At 41.6% G+C, this 20772-nt stretch overlaps 1 protein-coding gene across 11 annotated transcripts in view; it reads right to left on the minus strand.

Moving 5' to 3' along the window:
• Window positions 1–3601: 3601 nt before the first annotated feature.
• Window positions 3602–20772, minus strand: part of KCNT1 (potassium sodium-activated channel subfamily T member 1) — a 247956-nt gene continuing 230785 nt past the window's right edge. For 6 of the 11 annotated variants that reach the window (XM_056812710.1, XM_056812714.1, XM_056812716.1 and 3 more), the window contains 3 exons: window positions 19970–20032; window positions 11526–11610; window positions 3602–9352 (listed from right to left, as the gene is read on the minus strand). In XM_056812710.1, the coding sequence (XP_056668688.1) occupies window positions 9232–9352; window positions 11526–11610; window positions 19970–20032 (269 nt within the window). In that variant the 3' untranslated portion in view covers window positions 3602–9231. The remainder of the gene's footprint in view (window positions 9353–11525; window positions 11611–19969; window positions 20033–20772) is intronic. The other 5 variants (XM_056812719.1, XM_056812721.1, XM_056812718.1 and 2 more) reach the window with 1 other exon arrangement.

Raw genomic sequence — 20772 nt, forward strand, 5'->3', positions numbered from 1 at the left:
ACTGCCTGCCATGTTACTTGTCCATTTAAATAGACTCATTAAAAACCAAATGGAGAATTGGGGATGGTAATGGTGGTGGAACTTGCCCTTCTCTGCTACTTTCTACTCCCTTATAACATGTCTTCTTGTAAACTTCCTATTGCATTGCCCAGGCTACAGGTTACTCACCTCTTCTCCCCTGTTCCCCAAATCAAACATATTAAGAGCCCAAGTCAAACTTACATTCAAAGCCCAACTCTGTAAGTGGAAAGCTTGGAAGGGGCATGAATACAATAATTTCACATTTCCGTAGGCTTTAAAAGTATGGTTTATAAGATGAAGAAACTGAGGCTAAGAGATTGAGCAATTTGCCCAGGGTTGCAGGACTAGTAAATATCAGAGGCAAAATTTGAATTCAGGGCTTCCTAATTCCCAGCCTAATCAATTATCTACTGTATCATCTAGTTGCCTGAATCTTATGAACTATCTCACACTGAAGTGTGAATGACTGACAGCTTCATGGTGCTCCTGTAAACTAAAGGAATGGGTTGATAATGATACATTATAGTATTGCATATGACAAGGTGATTGTAAGAAATTGAATTAAAAACCCAAATGATGCAGTAATGGGAAGCCTGTTAAACATTTTGAGTCCTTTAAAAGGAGGAGGATTCCTTCTTTGAATAGAAAACATTGTCAAATAAAATAACAAAACCTACAAATTTGAAGGCCATTAACTTAGAAGGGTCCATCTGGTCTGGCATTTTGCCTTCGAAGGAGGAAGCACAAGGTGATGGAGAGAGGTCAAAGAGCCCTGGGAAGGATGCAAAGCTGAAATAGTCTGGTGGGGGTTAAAGGCACCAACACTAGCTAAATACCTTTATATTAAAGACTTAAGATTTCAAAAAACAGTTTTGGTGAGATGCCTGAGGTTGAGTGACTCAACCATGATTCCACAGCTTAAGCATCTAAGGCTAGATTTGAACTTGGGTCTTCCAGAATCCAAGTCCATTGCTTTGGAGCAAAGGCCATCCCTTTTATAATGGGGGAAGCAGTAGAATTAAAAAAAATACTTTTCTGTCTTAGAAATGGCACAAGTATCAGTTCCAGGGCAAAAGAGTGGGAAGAGTTAGGCGATGGGGGTTATGTGATTTGTCCAGGGTCACACTGCCAGGACGTCTGAGAACAGATTTGGACTCAGGACCTTCTCACTTTAGAGTTAGCTGTTTATCCATCTATCATCCTTTAAGTAGTAGAATTTTAAGATGCATCATAGTGGTCAGCTGGATAGCTCAGTGGACTGAGAGTCATGACTAGGGATGGGAGGTCCTAGGTTCAAATTTGGCCTTACAGTGCTTCTACTTTAGGACCAATACACAGTATTGATTCTGAGACAGAAGATAAAGGCTCAGAAAATAAAATTGGCATTATAGACTACCTATAAGACTTTGCTCTGTCCCTGGGAAAGTAGCCAATTCCAATTGCCTGTACAGTCCTCACAGAATCCTGATCCTTCCTTTCATTAATAAGCCGCAAACCCAGCTCTGAAGGTTAAACTAACATTGACCTAGATCATCTTCTTCCTCAGTCTTACTCCACTTGCCCCTTGCACAGAGACCTTGTTCTGCCATGGCAGTTTGACTGAGACAGACCCAGAATCCTTTGACAACTTCTCCAGGCTCCATTTGCTCTCTGTGACTTGGTTTCTCCTCTCTGTCCTTTTCAACTAGACCTTTGCAATGGAAAATGGCAGCAGGGTACAGAGTCTGAACTTGGGTCACAAACACTTGACATGCTGTGGAGGCAGGAGCTTTCTGGGGCTTGGGGGAATTCATTAGAGTTCTGGAGGGAGATGTGGCCCTGGGGTGCCCTCCTGCTCCATCAGTGACTCCTTTTTGGCAACAGAATTAAATATGTAGTACCCCAGACCTTCAAACAGGTACCTGTTTTGGAAGAGCTGTCTGTGGCCTTTGGTCCCCTACAGCACTTGTCTATATCTAGATGAGTTCTGTGGCCCAGCCTTCCTGTCTAAGCTGGATGCTAAAGTCAACAAGCTCTTATTCATTGACTCCTCTCCCTCAGAGCCCTTCATGAGCTTTAGCTACCAGGCAATCAGCTGGTTGCCCTCAGCGACTTCCAAGAGATGCTTACCACTGTAGCCCTCTGGAAGGATCCATGGAACTATAGCTGCTGTTGGTCAATGCCTTGAAGCAGCTGGGACCCAGGATCCAGGATCCCAGGCAAGACCTCTGCCATGGCCCTAAACACCCAAGTGGTATGAGGGTCCTGAGCCTTGGGCCAGAAATTTGCAACTTTCAGACTTTTGCTGCCACTGAGAGACCCTCATCACATTTTGTTAGCTTGAGAACAGTCTGTGGCAGTGATAGTGAACTTTTTAGAGACCAAATGCCCAAACTACATCCTCACACAGCATGTGAGTCTACCCCCTGCCCGTCTTACCTCAGACAGGGAGGAAGGAAGTGCTCCCATTGGGCTGTTGGGCAGAGGGGTGGATTTGGTGGAGAGAGGTGGGGAGCAGCCCCTTCTGGCATGAATGCCATAAGTTTGCCAACAGGGCTTCATGGCTATATAACCCTGGATAAAATCACTCAATCTCTCATTGGTCCAGGCAATTCTCTAACACTAAGTCACATAATAGTTGTAGATCCTTTCAAATCTGGACTTAGATATTTCCTAGCTGTGTGACCCTGGGGAAGTCACTTAACCCCCACTGGCTAGCCTTTACTGCTCTTCTGCTTTGGAACCAACACATAGGATTGATTCTAAATAGAAGGTAAGTTTTTTGTTGTTGTTGTTTTTGTTTTTTTTAGGATTGTAGATCTTTATGAGTAGAGATTTCCTCTAAGGGAGAAAAGGAGTTTATATCAGTTAAATCACAGATTTAAACAACAACAAAAAGTTTTCGGGGGCAAAATTTCAGAAAATCAAGCACTCAAATTTTTTAGTGATGAAATCAGACTGTGGATTTGGAAGAGACCTCTGGGATCTTCTAATCTGATCCCTATTCTGAATACAAAGTACCTTCTATCATTCCTGGTATGTGACCCTATGAGACAACAGCTTTTGTTGTTGGATAGTTCTGAGAGATAGGAATTGGCTAGGACAACCAAGGTGTTCATTAACAACAAGTCTATTCATTGAGGTGGATCTTTATTTTGAACCAACTCTTACTCTCTATAGGCCTCAGTTTCCTCATATGTAAAAGGGAGTTGGATTAGACAATCCCTAAGGAAGATCCCTCTTGCTCCAAATCTATGACCCACGTTAAGCATTGGCTCAATTTACAGTTTTTGTTTTAAAGGGCTAAAATTCTCTTAAAGGTATCCTATGATTCATATTTTTTCAATCAGTCCAAAATGCTGAGGTTTCTTACTATGTAGAGAAAATAAATGCATTCATACCCAGATCACACTTCAAACCCTGGCTCCCTCCCCACAAAGGCTTATGTTCCATTCCTGGTACATGGCCCTTGCCTCTCCACCTTGCTGCCTCCCCATACATACATGTGCGGGCACACACATACATGTCCACAGGAATAGACACACATGCACAGCGCATTCTTACTAAACAAGACTGGTGAAAAGAGGCACAGAAGGCTGTCTTGTCAGGTTGTGCTGCATGCAGCTTTATTGGCCTTGTCGGCTTTTTACATTCCAGTGTGCAAAAATCTCATTGGCTTTTCCTACAGCATCTTTCAGCTGAACATTTTTTTTTTAGATTCTTCTCCCATTTGGCAGAGTTTATTTGGATAATAACTCAAGATGCATTCTGAGGGTGCTGCTCCGGTTATGATCAGGATCACAGGAAAATGGAATGAGTTTGTTGTCTTTAGCCACAGCAATCCCTCCTTGCCTCCTCTCCCAACTTCCCTCCCTTGTATTTTTTAAATGAAATTATATTTGACCTGGTTCCAATCCAGGCTGTTTGAGTTTCCTTTAATGGATCCAAATTGAACTAAACTATTTTCCCCTCGACTCCACCCTACAACAAGTCCCAAATCTGCAGGAAGAAGGCCAGCTATCTGCTTGTTTGGACATCATCCTACTATAGACCTCCTCCCTGGCATCCCTTCCTCTGGGACTGGCAGAATGAACTCAGCTTTTTAAAAATGAACAAACCTAACAATGAAAACTTAATCACCTTGGAAATACAGGGAACTGGGAAGGGAAAGGCTTTTGTTTCCTTCTTCATGTGAGCAAGGGAGAAAGGGCTCACAGGATCATAATATTCAGAGCTAGACTACACCTCAGTAATCATCAAGCTGGACATTTGTCATTTCACTGATGAGACTAAGGTCCAGAGGAATCTTTGATGCTGGGTATGGAAAAGAATGGGGAATGAAAAAATCTGAACTCACAAGTGTATCCCTGGCAGTAATTTCAGGCACTTATTAATGGCACCTCTCCAGTGATCTGAAAATGTAAGTGCTCCTTGTAAGAATGGTTTCCCAAGGAGCCAGATGGGGTAACACTGAGTGGCACTTAGAGATGGAGATCTCCACACCCTTGGGGGCAGCACTGTCTACGAGCTAATCCATCTACCTAGCTTTCATATAAGATGCACCCTGGTAAAATCCAGGCACTCCAGAAACCCCTATGGCTGGCCTTTCAAGGAGTGGCCTTTCCATAGTTGTATACCCTCGCTGAGCTGTTTTGAGGTATGAACATGCCTCTGAAAAGAATTCCAGTTTAGTTTGTGTGCAGAATGACCTATGGCTCTCTCACAAGGCATCATATTGGCTTTGAGGTGGGAATGGCTCTGTTTCCCTATTTGGAAGGAGGAAAAGTAAGCTGATAGCCTCTGCCTGAAGAAGATTCTCTCTCTTTTTCACATAATCAAAGGGTCTGTTTTCAGGAGTTTGTTTGTGGTCAAGTATCAGGAGAGCAGAATTAGTCTTACATATTGGGGAAAAACTAACCACTACCAACACCCCCTTTCTGGAGAGGGAAAGAGAAAAGGGGGTTAGGAGAAATTGAGAATTTAACACATGTTGGTCAGGATGAGATACAAGGATCTTTTACTCCCTAGGTCCTGCATACAGGTAGATGATTTGGCATGGGGAAGATCTGGAAATGCCTGGGGGAAATAGTGCAGAAGTGTGATACTCTGAGAGAAAAGCATATTTACTGGCTGTGGCTTATTTCAAATAGCTTAAAGAGCAGGACTTTCAACAAGTTATTTAAAAAGAAAGACTGTATAACCATCTTAAAGGTCTCCAGAATTTCATATGCATTACTGCTCTCCAGCAGGAATACTCTGGTTCATCTAGGTTCCTCTCTTTCTCTAGGCCAGTGATGGTGAACCTTTTAGAGACCAAGTGCCCTCTCCCCTGCCTTACCCCAGACAAGAGAGGGAGGAAGTGCTCCCATTGGGCTGCTGGGCAGAGGGATGGGAGAAGTTAGAAATGTCCTCAAGTGCAGTGGAGAGAGGAAGGGAGTAGCCCCCTCTGGCATGCTCTGGTACACATGCCACAGGTTTGCCAACATGGCTCTAAGCTTTTGTTCATATCTTTCTCCCATCTGAACCCCTCAGGACTGACTCTCTCTCTCTCTCTCTCTCTCTCTCTCTCTCTCTCTCTCTCTCTCTCTCTCTCTCTCTCCTCTTTTGGGACAGACTCTATATTTCTTAGTTTTGTTATCTTTTCTTTCCTGTGCATGTTTGTTTCATGTTGTTCTCTGCTGGTGAATCTCCCTGGTTAAAGTCATGCCTCTGACACATCTTGGCTGGGAGACCCTGGCAAACCACAATTTCTCAATGCTCTAGATAGTTCTTTAAGATTTTAAGTTGCAGGGAAGGGGCTGACTTTATATTGTTAGGAGTTTCTTCATCTGGGAGTTCCTTATATCACTGAAATCATAATTCTAAACACTAAATAAGTCTTGTGTCTTATGTTCATACTTACTTCATAGTTCTTGGAACTGCATGGTTCTTAGGTGCTAAAGAGATTATTGACTGAGTCAATGAATGTATATGGAGGAATAAAGACTACCAGAAGAAAGGTAGCAAAGATTTCAAAGGTCTCACAGTGATAACCACTTGCATATCCTCCCAGTACGTCCCATATGAACCCAGTCAAATTCAGCTGAATCCATTTTTCTCCAGCTTGCTGACTAATACCACTACCCAGCACGGTGCTGTTCCACTTTAGTAGTGTGAGTGAGACCAACTTGCTCAACCAGCTGATAATGGACAAGTGGTGATCCCTTATTTTGATGAAGAATGTGGGGAATTGGCAATTATGATAGAGAGGAGCCAGTCTTAACTTTAGGTTCTTTGGTAATGAATTAGAGACATCTATCTGTCCTCCAGAGGGGCAGCTACTCACAGATGTGACCTTTTTCTTCTAAATCTGAGTCTTAGCTTCTGCCTCGAGGCTCCCCTTCTGAGGATTCCTGATACAGGAGGTCCATTTAGCAGCAAAGCTTGCCTAGGTCTGATAGATACATCAATATGTATAAAATATATACTTTTGAATTTTTAAAAATCCACAGGATCAGAGTCAGAATTAGGCTGCAGAAGGGAATTGATATCCACACTGCTCAGGCTCAAAGAACCATGACCTGACCCAGGTAACTATGGTTCCAACTGGCCTGCTCCTCCAGCCACTGCCCCAGATTCAAAGGAGTACATCCTGAAACATGACCCAGGGAAATGCCCCTGACCCAAGCCCAGGGCAAACAGCAGCACCAGTACAATTCCCTGTCACAGAAAGGCTCAAACAGCCTTGTCTTTGGGATTGACATTGAGGTGCCATGAGAACTGGGGACAAGGAAGTCTAGGAATGTGAATCTCTCAAGACATACTGGTGATCAAGGGCTAACTTGTTCTAAGCCTTAACTTTTCTTGGAAGGACTAGAATGTAGCTTAATGGTAGTAGGTTAATGTAATGAAAAATCAGTGTAATGAAAAAGATCCAGCAATGACCTTAAAACCAACAACATGCCTAATTAAAATACTTATTTCCTGTATGGAATTCAGAAATTCCTGATTATGAATAGTCAGTAAGAATCCTAGTTTTCTTGTGTTTAAATAGAAAAATTTCTCAACAGCTTGATATCATCACGTAGCTCTGGGGTAGAAATTGTGCTTTATACTATTTCCCCTCTTTTCTTTGTTTTTGATATTAAAGTCATCTCATCCATCCATCTGCCTGCTGGTATCCTAAGAAACACTCCAGACTTTAAAAATTCAGTGCTTTTGATAATCTCACAAAATATGTAACTTTTGTCTCTTTTCCCAAGAAATGTCATTGACCCAGCTAACCATGTTACCATGTGTCCTAGAATCTGAGAACAAGGCCCTTTAGAGGCTAATTCCTCCTTTCTATTTGCCTCATCTCTCTCGTAGGCCATTACTCAGCATTTGACCTTGTTTTCCATATTTCCATATAGCCAATTGCATACAATTGGCTATAACTTGCCAGTTCTCATAACAGAGATGTCAAAAATGTGATTAAACTCCTAGGTCTGATGAGTCAAATTTCTTCCAAAGCAAGGGAGGGTTTTGTTCTCCCTTTTCATATCCTGGGGGCATCTCTCTAGTGCCATCAGAATGTAATACCTTCCCCAAGGGCCTACATCTCCTTTCCTCTGAATACAAATTCAAAAGGTTTTGTACATATTCCAGGGGGCACTAACTTGGCTAGTTTGAAGGAGAGTGAAGGTAGGTTCCAGAGGAGGCCATTGGCAGGACTAGGGAAGCAGAGGATGGGGAGGAAAAAAAACAGAAAAAAAACTGAAAGACATGCAAATGAGGGATGAGATGCTTTGGGAGGCTCTCAAGAGAAGTCTTCAAGAGGAAGCTGGATCACGATTGACTGGGAAGGTGGGAGAAGGGATTTTAGGTTTGGACTGTACTGGCCTGCCATGTCCCTTCCTGCTCTGATTTTCAGTGAGGGTAAGAGAAGAGAATTATGTCATGACTCTCTAATTAGACTGCAGACTCCCTGAGGGCAGGGAACACGCTTTACTCATCTATATCTAGCCAAGGACTTTGCACCAAGTAAGTGCTCATTAAGGACTGACTGACTGACTGACTGATTCAGTTAGAAAGAGGAAAGAAAAGAGATGAGGCCTTCAAAACTTTAGTGACACTACCCTGGGGTAGATGACAAATTACTGTTATTACTCTTATTATTTCTTCTCTTACAAGTCAGTCCCACATACTGTGGGAAGATAGAATTGCTTCTTTAGGGCTGAGGGGTCATAAATGAGATATCGGTTGGAAATTTGGAGGATCAGAGTAGGAGAGAATGATAGAATTCAACGCAGCTTCCCTTAGACTTTCCAAGACTTAAAAGTCTGGTACCTTAACAACTGCTGCTCCTTTTCCACCTTCCCAAATAATTATAATTCACCGAGTTTTCTATGAGTGCCCCTGGATCTCTCCTGAAGCATTGAGGCTTCTGAACTGCACAGCTCACCTGCTGAATTGCACCCATCAAGTCTGATTCTGGAGCTGGGTTGTCTCTTTTAGCTTGTTGTGATTGCATCTTGAGGCTTTCCCTTCCCATGTTTTTAAGAGAGACCCAGTATTTTCCCTGGCCAGTATCAATTAGAACTAAAGTTCAAAGTGCTTGTTTTCTAAAATCTGACTCTTTCTCCCCCTCTCCCTCCCAACCCTGCAACTCTCATTTTCTTGTGCCAGAGACAGGTGGCATATCAGGATAATGTGAATGGTTCCAAGACCACTACACCAATTTCTTCCTACCTGATATAACCTCCTTCTCTCTCTCTCCCTGAGGTTCACCCTATGCATAGTTCTTTAATTCTTTGAACAAACTGTGCTCTGGTACATTTTGCTGTCTCCAGTCTATCGTTCTGAGGCACTCCTTTCTGTCCCAGCCAGGATGGTTTCACTAGTTGCGGTACACATATGTAGAGATACATATATCATATGTTTAAAAATTAAAAAAAGTTAAAAACAATAACTTGAACAGCTCCTGGCTGTCCTAGGCAGGTGAGATCTCACCCTGGAGTTTTGAAGGTGAAGGAACTTCCTTTCTGAGGCGTTCCCCCATGATGGCTGCAGTATGGTTATTTTTCTTCATGGAGGTCAGCTCTGGAGTCCTCAGCCAGGCAAGTAGCTCAGTACTCCATAGAGTCCATGGGTCATCATTGGTCCTTCCACCCCTTGCCTGTTTCTTCTGCCTCTGGAGAGTCAAACCAAAGGCAAATCCGGATGATGGGAAGTTCCATGCATTAGTGGTGGCGGAGGCAGCTATTGTTGACCTCAAAGTTGTGTCTCATCTCGTGTCTCAGGGTGGCATGGGTCCAACTTATTACTGCAACTGCTTTTCCGACTGTGTGTGTCATTGGTTACGTGGGCTAAGGGGTCCGATCGAATTAGATACCTAGAAAGGAAAGAGGCAGAGAAATAACAACTGTCTACTTTCCACCCAGGGATGAGCAATAATTTTATCTTCTCTCACACCCTTCATTCAAGTCTGCAGGCACGAATTTAGAGTTTCTTTTATTCTTTTGTTTCTCTCCCATGGTGCCTACCATTGTGTTGCACCCACAGTAGGTGCTCAACACACCTCTGATCTCTACCTCAAATTTTCCTAGAATACTTTGTCTGGTTGTTTCCTTTGCCCTTACCACATTCTCCTTTATTCATGCTTACTCATGATTATACTCATATTTACACTCACTGGAAGATTCCTAAGGGCTAGTTCTGTGTCATTTTAATTTTTTCATACTAAGCACAGTGCCTTGCATAAAGCAGGTTTTAAAAAGTCCAGTGGATTAAATTGAATAGAAACAACTGCTCCTTCCAGTATCTTATCTGAATGCAAGCCTGGCTCTTTCCAGCACCATGGCATTCTTGCAATCCTTTGCAATGTTAAGTTGTTCCTTCTCCCACTTCCCAGGTCTTCTATGGCTGGAAGGGGTCACTCTAGTCCTTGCCTTTCATGTCTTCCCGTAGAGTTAAACTTTCTTTTGAAGCTTTTGCCACTTGTGAATGTCACCTTCTCCCATCCTTATTGGTGTTGCCTACCAATCTCTAGACTACTTCTCTACTTTTTTCCTTGATTTTGGTACCTAGCATCTAGATTTGTTGTTTCCTGACATAATATTTAATAATTTCATCTTTCAAATCCTTTCCCTTTCAACTCCCATTTCCTTGAGTTCCTTAGCTCCAGTGACCTTCATTCTTCATTTTTCTTTGGCCACTAACATGGCCGTATTTCAGAATGTCTAACTATTAAGAACTGATTTATCTCTAAGGTATCAATCTACTTGTCATTCACTGATCCCATACTGAGTTGTGGTTTATGCGTTCTTCCTCTGGCAAAAAAATATGCTATAAAATGACTGAGTTCTCAAAACAAAAATTGTAAACTTTATCAATGTCTTGTATTTTTTTAAGCCATACCTTCTGCCTTAGAATCTATACTAAATATCAGTTCCAAGGCAGAAGAGTGGTAAGGCCTAGGCAAGTGAAGTTAAATGATTTTCCCAGGGCCACATAGTTAGGATGTGTCTTGAGGCCAGATTTAAACCCAGGACCTCTTGCCTCCAGGTCTGGCTCTATCCACTAAGCCACCTAGATTCCCTAATGCCTTATGTTTTTTACATCATATTTCCCTCTCTTCACTAAATACTTCTCTGTAATGTAATAAAGAAAATAAAGAAAAACAGTTAAGCAAAACTGATACACAAAAAAACCTTATCTGACAGCCTTTCCACATTTTGCTTGTGGCACATTTGCCCAACTTTCTTGACCCTGAGTTTTTAAAAGCTATTGAGAATGAAAAATCTTGGTGGGAGGTTTTGTGAATGGGCCTAGCTATAGACTATATTGTTGTATTGTTGTCCAAGAATCAGCCTAGTTCTAAGTTTGGAGAAAGGCAGCTAGGTGAAGCAATGGATAGAATGCCAGCTCTAGAGTCAGGAAGATGAGTTCAAATATGGCCTCAGACACTTGCTAGCTATGTGACCCCTGGCAAGGCATTTGACGCTGTTTGTTTCAGTTCCTCGTCTTTAAAATGAGCTGGAGATGGAAATGTGAAACTATTCCAGTATCTTTGCCAAGAAAACTTCAAAAGAGGTTATGAAGGATTGGACACAACTGAAAACAACTAAACAACAATAACAAAAGTTTGGAGAAGCCCATCACTAGAAAAGATTGGTCACCAGGTAGATGATGAAGGCATAGAGCAAAGGATATGTGGCCTGAACTGGTGGGGTGAGAGCTCACACATGGCATAACATCACACATTCTTTCGGTAATGAAGAATATATCTTACTAGCCTATAAGTCCCTTAAAGGGAGAGTCCATGTCTTCATCTTTGTGTCTCCTACAGTGCCCAACTATAAACTCAGTAAATGTTCTGCCTATTGATATAATTCTGTGTATATAATGTCACTTTGGGAACTTATTCTGGGAACACAAAATTTTCATTCTGATTTGGGGGAGTGGGTTACAGTGATAAGTTAATCCGCAACTACAACTCCTTTTTATGCCCACAGCCCTTCCCCTGGCAATCTCTCCTTTCATGAGCAAGAGTCTACTGTACTCACACGATGTCATTCAGTTCCAGTCTTGTGTCTGGTGGAGGGTTGATGAGGACATAGGACAGTGTATTCTGGTGGTCATTCATTTCATCTGAAAAGGGAACAAAACCAACAATGTCATTTTTTCTGGACCAGGGGATGCTGCTTGGTTAGATTGGAAGAAGGAAATATTTTCTTCCCTTCATTTTTATAAACGTGATGGCAGAGGTCTTGCCCCAAAGTCCTCTGAGGTCTCATTCTAGTAAAAGGTGGACCTTGAAGATTATGCCAGTGGAACCCAAGTTATGGCTGTTTCTACAAAGCTGGAAAGGCTTCAGATACAGTCCTGAAGGCAGATCGTGGCTACTGTTTAAGGACCAGGTTCATTTGAGGAAGGGCCCATCACCAGAGGATTGATCAAAAAAGTGATGGCTCTTTTTTCTTTTTCTCTTTTTTGATCATAGTGATCAATGATCAAAATACAAAATGGCTTAACTTTAAAGAAGAATGCTTATTGCCCAGATTATGGCATAGAGATAGATAAATAGCCCTCTGGGTTAGTGTATGGATAATTAGCTGGATAAAGTTGATTAGGGGCAAATAAAGCTGGATCATCCTTGGGGAAATGTGCATTTTCAATGATCACAAGTTCTACTTTGCCATAAAAACCCAGATTTCTAATCCCAAAATTCTTTTTTGGTGAGATTCTATTGCTGAAATCATAGGACACCAATTATCTCAGAAGAATCAAAATCTCAGGTGATCCAAAGATCATTGGGGAGTATGAATTGAATGTTGCTCATTAATTATGATGACTATGTAAAATACATCATCAAGGACATGAATGACTGGAAAACAAGATGGATAAGTCATATTGTAAGAGGAAATGTGATAGACAACTTGAGTGTACTCTGGCATCTAAGGAATATGAAGGGTAATGGAAAAAGGCATCCAATACATTGAATGGATCCCCTCAGAGGATTTATAGAAAGACATGGACGATAATTGCACAGGATGAGTAGCTATGAGGAGGGGGCTGCTATCTGCATCAATGATGGAAATATTTATGTTGGCTCCATCAAAGTATTTAAAGCATTTATGGTAGAGGGAATCTCTTGAAGGACCATGAAGATTTCTAGGATCTAGAGTTCTATATTTGTTGTCAGGGTCTGTTCTCTTCTTTCTGAGTCTATGTCCTCTTCATTCAGTCTTCTAAGCTTTCAAGCTAGAGTCTGTCCTCCATGGAGCTTTCTTTGACCATTCCAGACCAGCACAATTGCTTTTTCCTTTAAGCTTCTGGAATACTTACAATCTGTACAATTCATTGTGTATCTATCAAATGAGATATTTGCAAAGCACTTAGTGAAATGCTTGGCACACAGTAGGTACTTAATAAATGCCAATTCGTTTCCTATCTGCCCACCTTGGCATAGACTGCCTAATGTTAGTTCTTACTATTTATCTTTCCATATGTATAAGTCTTGTTCTCCCCAACCAGAAGTATGCTCCTTAAAGACAAGGAGGCTGCTTACCTTCTCTCTAGTTATCACATCATCTATCTCAGGGTTGAGCTTGGGAAGTGTTTGTAAATTCACTCTTATCTTGAAGGTAGAGAGGGCAGGGAACAAGTTTGTTAGGAGTGGATCCAATAAACATTTTAAAAAGCATAGTTGACTTCTATCCCCTTCTCCTCTTGACTCTTTCCATCCACTCCAACCCCTCACTCCACCTCCCTGGAGCCCAAGAATCCACCACTGGCCACAAAGAAAATGCCCAGCTACTTCTCTCAGGTATAGCCACATTTAGTTAATTCCACAGAAGGCTCAATTTCTTCCTTTTCCTATATGACAGATATTTGAAGATGGTATTAATGTCTATCCCAAACTTTTTTCCAAGCTAAACATTACCAGTCTCCTCAACTCTTCAGTTTGTTTTTTTATATACTTGTAAGAAATAGTCAGTGGCAGTGCTTCAATAATTTAGTCTCATTGGTGCTGATACTTTCTCCTGAGTGTGGAGTTATAACCCATTTATACTTTCAAATTCTGTGTGATTATTGTCCATATTTTTCCATAAATCCTCCAAAGAGGATTTACTCAGTGCTCTGGAAGTCTTTGTCTAGGTCTTCAGGGATGCTGACACAATATGGCTTACTGTTATCCCTTGCTCTCACTATGTAGCTAGTTTACCTCTTGTTCTAGTCATACATGTCCTTGTTATGCTTCAAATAAAAGAAAAAACCTAACCGTAAGAACTATTTGAAAGTAGAATTGGTCATAAGCTCTCTCCCACAGGAAGTTGCTGATTTTCAATAGAAAATAGCCCTAGCAGAACTTGATAACAATATGGCACAAAGTAGAGGGCAACCAATGCCTTAGGAGCCACTCAGTAGCTTAGCATCTATGACCAACCTTATTCTTTCACTCAAAGATCTTTTATTCTTCATATCTATAGCCGTCTTACCTTGCCTTTGAGAAAATAAATCACATCAGCATTTACTTCAGGGGTAAAAAAGCTATATCCAATAAAAGAGAGAAAATAAAAACAAACAAACAAACAAAAAACCCCCCCAAACCTGGCCAAACAAAATAGCCAAATTGGCAGACTTTCCCATTTTAATGATGGCTTTGGTTCTTCCAAATGGCGAATCCAGAGGTTAAATAAGACCTAGGATTCTCATAAGGCAACAGCTAGCTAAAGAAAGTTCCCAGCTAAAATTAATAATCGAGTCAGAGTTTTCACTTCATGAGCAAGGCTGGACTTCATTCCTAAGTAAACCATATGACCTGAAGCATGCCTCCTCATCTCTCTGCATTCTCATTTTCCTCCTCTCAAAGAAGGGATAACAATTCCTCTTATTGACCTCTGTTGGCTGTTGTAAGGGGTGAGGGTTTTTCTTAAAATGTAAAGCATTTTATAAACTCTAAAGGTTTATAAGCTGTATAATGCTTTATAAATTATCAAACAAATCTAAGTTGGTATCATTAAAACTATTCTTGTATTTTGTTTCTATTTCTTGCTAACCCATTGGAGAAAATCTACCTTCTCCACTGGGCCACCTTTTTCAAGCCACCAATACAACCAGCAATATAGATGTAATTAACTTCAATAGCAGAATGTTTGAACTGTGGGGGAGAGAAATGAGGATGCTGGGGGTGAATTGTACCATCTTCCACCTATGATTGGCAAAGCAGCTATACAGCCAAAGGGTGTATATATCAGTTGGTCATGGGGTTGGCAAGGCCACACCATACAGAAAAGTGCATCAACACAGCTGTTTAAATGCTTGAGACAGTTCTGGGCAAGGTGCATCAGGGACAGGATGGAGGGATGGATGGAAATGTGAGGAAGGACAGACAGGGAACTCTCACTTTCTGCAAGGCTTCTTGGTGGGAACCCTAGTGCCCAGTATTGGGGGAACAGGTAGAAAGGGCCCCCCACTAAACATTGATGTCTTCTACTTAACCCGTGTTTGCTTTTAAGCTTGGAAATTGAAAAATTGGCAATTAGCATTTAGAATAGGTTTTAAAAAATAAACTTTCAAAGTGCAATTCAATTTAGCAAATGTTTGTGTGTGCCTAGCAACCTGTAAATGAGATCTGACAAGGCCCAGTTCTGTAAAGGTGATCTTATCCTCCAGTACTTTTTCTTTTTGACCTTTAAAACTCTATTTGTTCTGGTCCATTTTCCTAAATGTTTCTATTGCCCTTCTTGGACACATGATCCATTAAAAGAGATGGCAAAAAGGAATGGTACAGATCTGTGTAAGCCCATCTCCCCATGCAAAGGAAGGCATGTTTCCTGTAACCAAACTAAAATTAGTCCTGATTTCTGACACGACAGCAGGCTGAGTGGGTTTTTGGTGTGTTGGGAGATTTGGTGGAAATGGTCTGGGAGAATTAGAGCTCTGCCCCTTTGGTTTAATTATTTCCCCAATGAGTAAGAATTATCTAATTCAAAGAATCACAGCACTAAATTAACCATCTCCAGAACATAACACATATATTCTCTCCCCGATGCCTTTGTTTATGGAAACTGTTCTCAAAGTATGGTTCAAGGACCCATGGGGATTCCTAAGACTATTTTTGGGTGTCCCCAAAGTTAAAACAATTTTCATAATAACATTAAGATGTCATTTGCACATTAAATATTTCCCTTTTCAATGGGGTGTCCATGTGAAGCCAGATTTTTATCATATACTTTAACCAAAACAACATGCCACAACAGACTGAATGCAAAAACATAAAGGAGTGTTTGTCTTCTATTAAGTCAGACATTAGAAAGATCTGCAAAATATGTAAAATAATACCATTATTCTCACCAATTATTTTGTTTTTAAAAATATAATTTTCATACAAATGTTATTCATCTAAACATGTAACAGATTTGTTATTTTTAAATTATTTAATATTAAAATTTGTCATTTTTAATTTACAATGGTAAATATTGGTGAATGTAACCCATGTAAACAAAAGCTCTTTGGCATCCTCAATAATTCTTAAGAATGTAAAGGAGTCCTGAAACCAACAGATTTGAGAACCATTGTTTTTTTTTAATGACCTCCCTTTTCCTCTTCCCTGTCTAAATCTAGCACCTCCAGCAAGGTCCAGTTCAAATTTTTCTTTTTTTGCAGTCTATCCTGAACTCTTTTCTCTTCTTGAACTCCTAAAATATTATGTGTGTTCTATTCTTTGGGTACAAATTATATATAATTATCTTTTTATGTATAGGTCTTGGTTCTCCAAATTAGTTCAGAGGACAGGGAATACATCTTATTCATTTTTGTTTTCCTCTAAAGGTCAAATGGTAAAGTAAGGTACTTCATAATTATTTGTTACAATCATTTTATATTGTACTTATCACACTTTCCTTGCATACTGATCTGGGAACATATCTTCTGGAAAATGAGAAAATTAAAAGATCAAAGAGAGCAAGATCTTTATCAGACCCATCTTTTTATGCCAGTGTTAGACCCAGGGCCTTGTCCACAACAGGCACTTCACCAGGTTTTATTGGATTGAAATCTTTAATTGAATTTGTTACTTGCTGTTAATAATCTCTGGTGAATCCTCTGCATGGATGATAACAAGTGCACTTTGGATACAAAAATCAACATTTCCTCATGGCATGACCTCACTTCCATGGCATGTCCATGGGAATGGCACAGGGAGTCCTCACCACTGAGCACTTCAAGGAGCCTTACAGTAAGGAAGGAAGATGGGGTAAGAGGAGCCAAGAACCAAGGAGAGGATGAAGGACAAACAAGACCTGCTCAATCTCAATCCTCCTCAGGGTGCAGCCAGTGGCATGGTAGGGAAGGAGAGGATGTGGGCACTGAGGGCAAGCCTCCCTATTTCAAGGAAAAGCCATTTTGTCAAATGACACCATGCACTCCATACAAGCGTTTACCCATGCATCGTACTGCCCCTGGCCTGGGGCTGCTCAGCCTGAGGACAGGCTAGTGTAGGGCACCAATTGTACCATTTCCAAGGCACACTTTATCATTGGCCATGGAGAAGCCAACCCACAAGAGGAAAGACTCCTGATCCTTGGGAATTGGTGTCCCCAAACCAAGGGCTTTTAGAAGTTGGCTTGGGGGGGAAATGGATGAACAGTGAACCTCAGCTTTGGCCAGCAGCATCCAGGGAGTAGCAGTATACTATAAAGGCATGGGTCTTCCATGAAAATCATTCCCGGAGCTTGGTCTTCGGGAGGGAGGTGGGAGCACAAAAGAAAAAGCACACGATCGTAAGAAAATGCCAACTTTTCCCATCCACTGTGTTTTAGCCTGGGCCATAAACCCAAGCACATCCAATTCCCTTAAAATGTAAGAGATTAGATGGCCATCCTGGTTTCCCCAGCTCAAGAGGCCTGATAATATGTCCCGAGAACCTTGCTGCTTTTCGAGGACAGGAATTCTTAACCTGGGGCACATGGATTTATTTAAAAAATATTTTGATAACTATTTCAATATAATCAGTTCCCTTTGTAATACTTTGCATTTCATTTTATGCATTTAAAAACACTATTCTGAGAAGGGCCTGTAGGTTTTATGACCACAAGCATCCTGGACACATGAAAAGGTTTAGAATTCCTAGTTTAGAGTATTTCTAATCACAACCAGGCAGTTAATTTCCCTCCAGTTCCAGCAGAAATGCTGAAGCTCAGCCAGCTGCCTCTGTCTTGGGGCAAGTCTGAGGTCCAAAATCTCTCCTCTGAGACTGTGGTAGTTTTTATGGATCCTTTTGTTTTAGTGATAAAGGAAGGTAGTGACTACTGGGAGGAAGGACCCTATAACAGCCTCTCCCTTATATCCCAGATATAAGGAAAGCCAGTAACTGAAAACAAGTAGTAGGCTTTCAACTCTCAGCAACTTTTAAACCTAATGTTACTCTAGTTAAAGGGATGCTGGAATTGATAAAATCTTTTGATCAGAATTCTGAGCTCAACATTAAAGAATTACATTTAAGTATAATTAACTTAATTATATTTTAATATAATTATATAATAATATATAGTTTTATAAAGAATAACATCTAACCTGGAGTACATGAACTTTAAAATTTTTTTTATAAATGTATTTAAATATAATTAATTTCCCATGTAATTCTATTTTTTTTTAACCCTTACCTTCAGTCTTGGAATCAATACTGTGTGTTGGTTCCAAGGCAGAAGAGCAGTAAAGGCTAGGCAATGGGGGTCAAGTGACTTGCCCAGGGTCACACAGCTGGGAAGTGTCTGAGGTCATATTTGAACCGAGGACCTCCCATCTCTAGGCCTGGATCTCAACCACTGAGATACCCAGCTGCCCCCTGTAATTCTATTTTTAAATGCATTTAAAAACATCATTCTGTGAAGGGTTTAACCTTAAATAGGTAAAGAGCCCCAATCTAGAATAAAAACTCAATCAACTCAGATATGAATTTGGAATATGACCCAATTTTGGAGGAGGTTGGGCTGAAATTTTCCTATTGCTAACTATAGCAAATGCACTCAAATAAATGAATAGCAAAAATGATACTGGATCAGAGGGTAGGGGGAGTGAAACTAGGTGACTCAGTGGATTGAGTTCTGGGTTCAAATTTAACCTCAAACACTTCCCAGCTATGTGACCCTGGGCATGATGCATAACCCCCATTGCCTAGCCCTTAGTGCTCTTCTGCTTTGGAACCCAACAGAAGGGTTAAAAAAAAAAAAGATACAGAATGTGTAGGAGCACTTAAACTTCTGGAGACAAAATGATTTCAGGTGATTATAATTCACATTGCTATGGCACTTTTAGATTTCTAAAGTGCTTTTCGAAATCATAACAATCCTGGGATGCAGGTAGGATAAATATCATCATTTTAATGACGAGGAAACTGAGGCTCTTAGGTAAAAGGACTTGCCGGTGCTCACTTAGCTTTCAGGTGTCAGGGCTGGGACCTGAACCCATGCTCCTAACTCCATGTCCAGTGTTCTTTTTTTTCTACCAGAAGCCCCTGTTTCCAAACCAACAGTTGATACACCAATTGCTAACTGGTTAGAAGAGGTCCAGTATGGGCCCCCTTGGAGCAACATTCTTCAAAGAGAATCTTCTTGGCTTGTTCTTTCCCTGAGCTCGGCTCATTGTGAAGGGAGTGAGTCTGCCCTCCTGTATGATGCGAGTCTAGCATAAGGGAATGCCTGCCACTGCAGCCATCTGAAAAGGTCCTCTAGGTTTATCAGATATGAATCTAACATCTTAGATCCTGGGGCAGCTAGGTGGCACATTGATACGGCACTCTACCTGGAGTCAGGAAGGCCCGACCTTGGACACTTAATTGTCTGACCCTGGGCAAGTCTCTTCAACCTCTCTTTGCCTGTTTCTTCATCTGTAAAATGGGGATGATAATAGTACCAACCTTCCAGGGACGTTGTGAAGATCAAAGGAGTTCCTGGCACATAGCATGCCTGATCATCATCATCATCATCATTTTTATTATTATTACCCAAGGACCACAGTGCTAACATCTGGGATTTTTGTTTTGTTTTGTTTTCAGTCAGTCTCTTAAAGGGAAACCCCTTTAAGAAAGTTTGGCTTATGGGAAAAAAAAAAAACCAACCTGACGTGAGAGCCAGAAACCTCGGGTTCCAGATCTGACTTTGTCCTAGCCCTCTGAACTCGCTGTGAGAACCCGAAGGAGCCATTTTTCTGTGTCCCTCGGTTTCCTTACCAAGAAATGGGGATCCTAATCCCTGCCTCTCAGGGCACTGATTTAGGTTGCCAGCTCAGCCCCTCGTCTTTATTTGAATATTCTTTCCTTTTCGGGGACACCCTTTCGGCCAGGGTCCCATGGCCCATGCACCTCTATCCTCCTCTGTTGTAGCCCAACCCAACCAGATAAGGGAAGGGCTGGCGGGGGAGGCGACGCTCAGTGGAGGGAGCTGGCATGTTCCTAGCGGGTGTGTGCTCTGAGTCAGGCTCGACTCTCTTGGGGGAGCAGAATTACCTTGCAAATATCCAAGGTTTACACGATTCATCACATCACTGGCTGTTAAATTTGCTACATCCTCTACAGAACACACAGAAAGGTACAGACATAAACAGAGAGAGAAAGAGAAAGATCAGCAAGCGGCGGCGGCGGCGGCGGCGGCGGCGGCCATGGGGCAAGTGTCAAGGTCGGAGGAAGGCTCCGCAGCTTGGACCAGCGCATAGAAGGAAAAGGAAATGGAGGGAAAAACAAGTAAGAAGAAAAGAAGGCGGATCAGTGCGCACGTCCAGGAGCCGGGTGGCTATCAGATGCCCCAGAGGCCTGAGGATGCTGAGAATGAACGAAGGAACAAGCAAAGGATTTCTAGGGCGCTAACACAGGGGCTTGAAGGGCGACGCCCAAGTATGTCTTGATTTTGCTCTAAGCTCCCTCCAGGCGGGGTTAGGTGGGTGGTGGGAGAGGGGGCGCCTCCTTCTCCGTGAAGGGGATCAAACCGGATCTCTCTCTCGAAGGTTCCCACACTGGCTAGGGGCTTTGGCCAAGGTTACCTTTGAAACTTCGATCTCCCAACCAGTGCTCTCCTAACCTCTTTCCACTAATTCACACTAATGTATGAGTGACTGATAATAGTTCATTTTCATGACCTTTCCCAGAGGTGACATTTAAACAGTAGAAAATACCTTCAATATTGGGGACATTGTTGTGCAATGATTGATAAACTGGAGGACTGAAGTTAGAGTCAAGATGGCTCTGGATTAAAATTCTGCCTCAATAGCTGTGTGACCAGGGGTTTAACTTAATCTTTCTATGCCTCAGTTTCC

This window comes from Monodelphis domestica, chromosome 1 (genome assembly GCF_027887165.1).
Source record: "Monodelphis domestica isolate mMonDom1 chromosome 1, mMonDom1.pri, whole genome shotgun sequence".
Classification (NCBI taxonomy): domain Eukaryota; kingdom Metazoa; phylum Chordata; class Mammalia; order Didelphimorphia; family Didelphidae; genus Monodelphis; species Monodelphis domestica.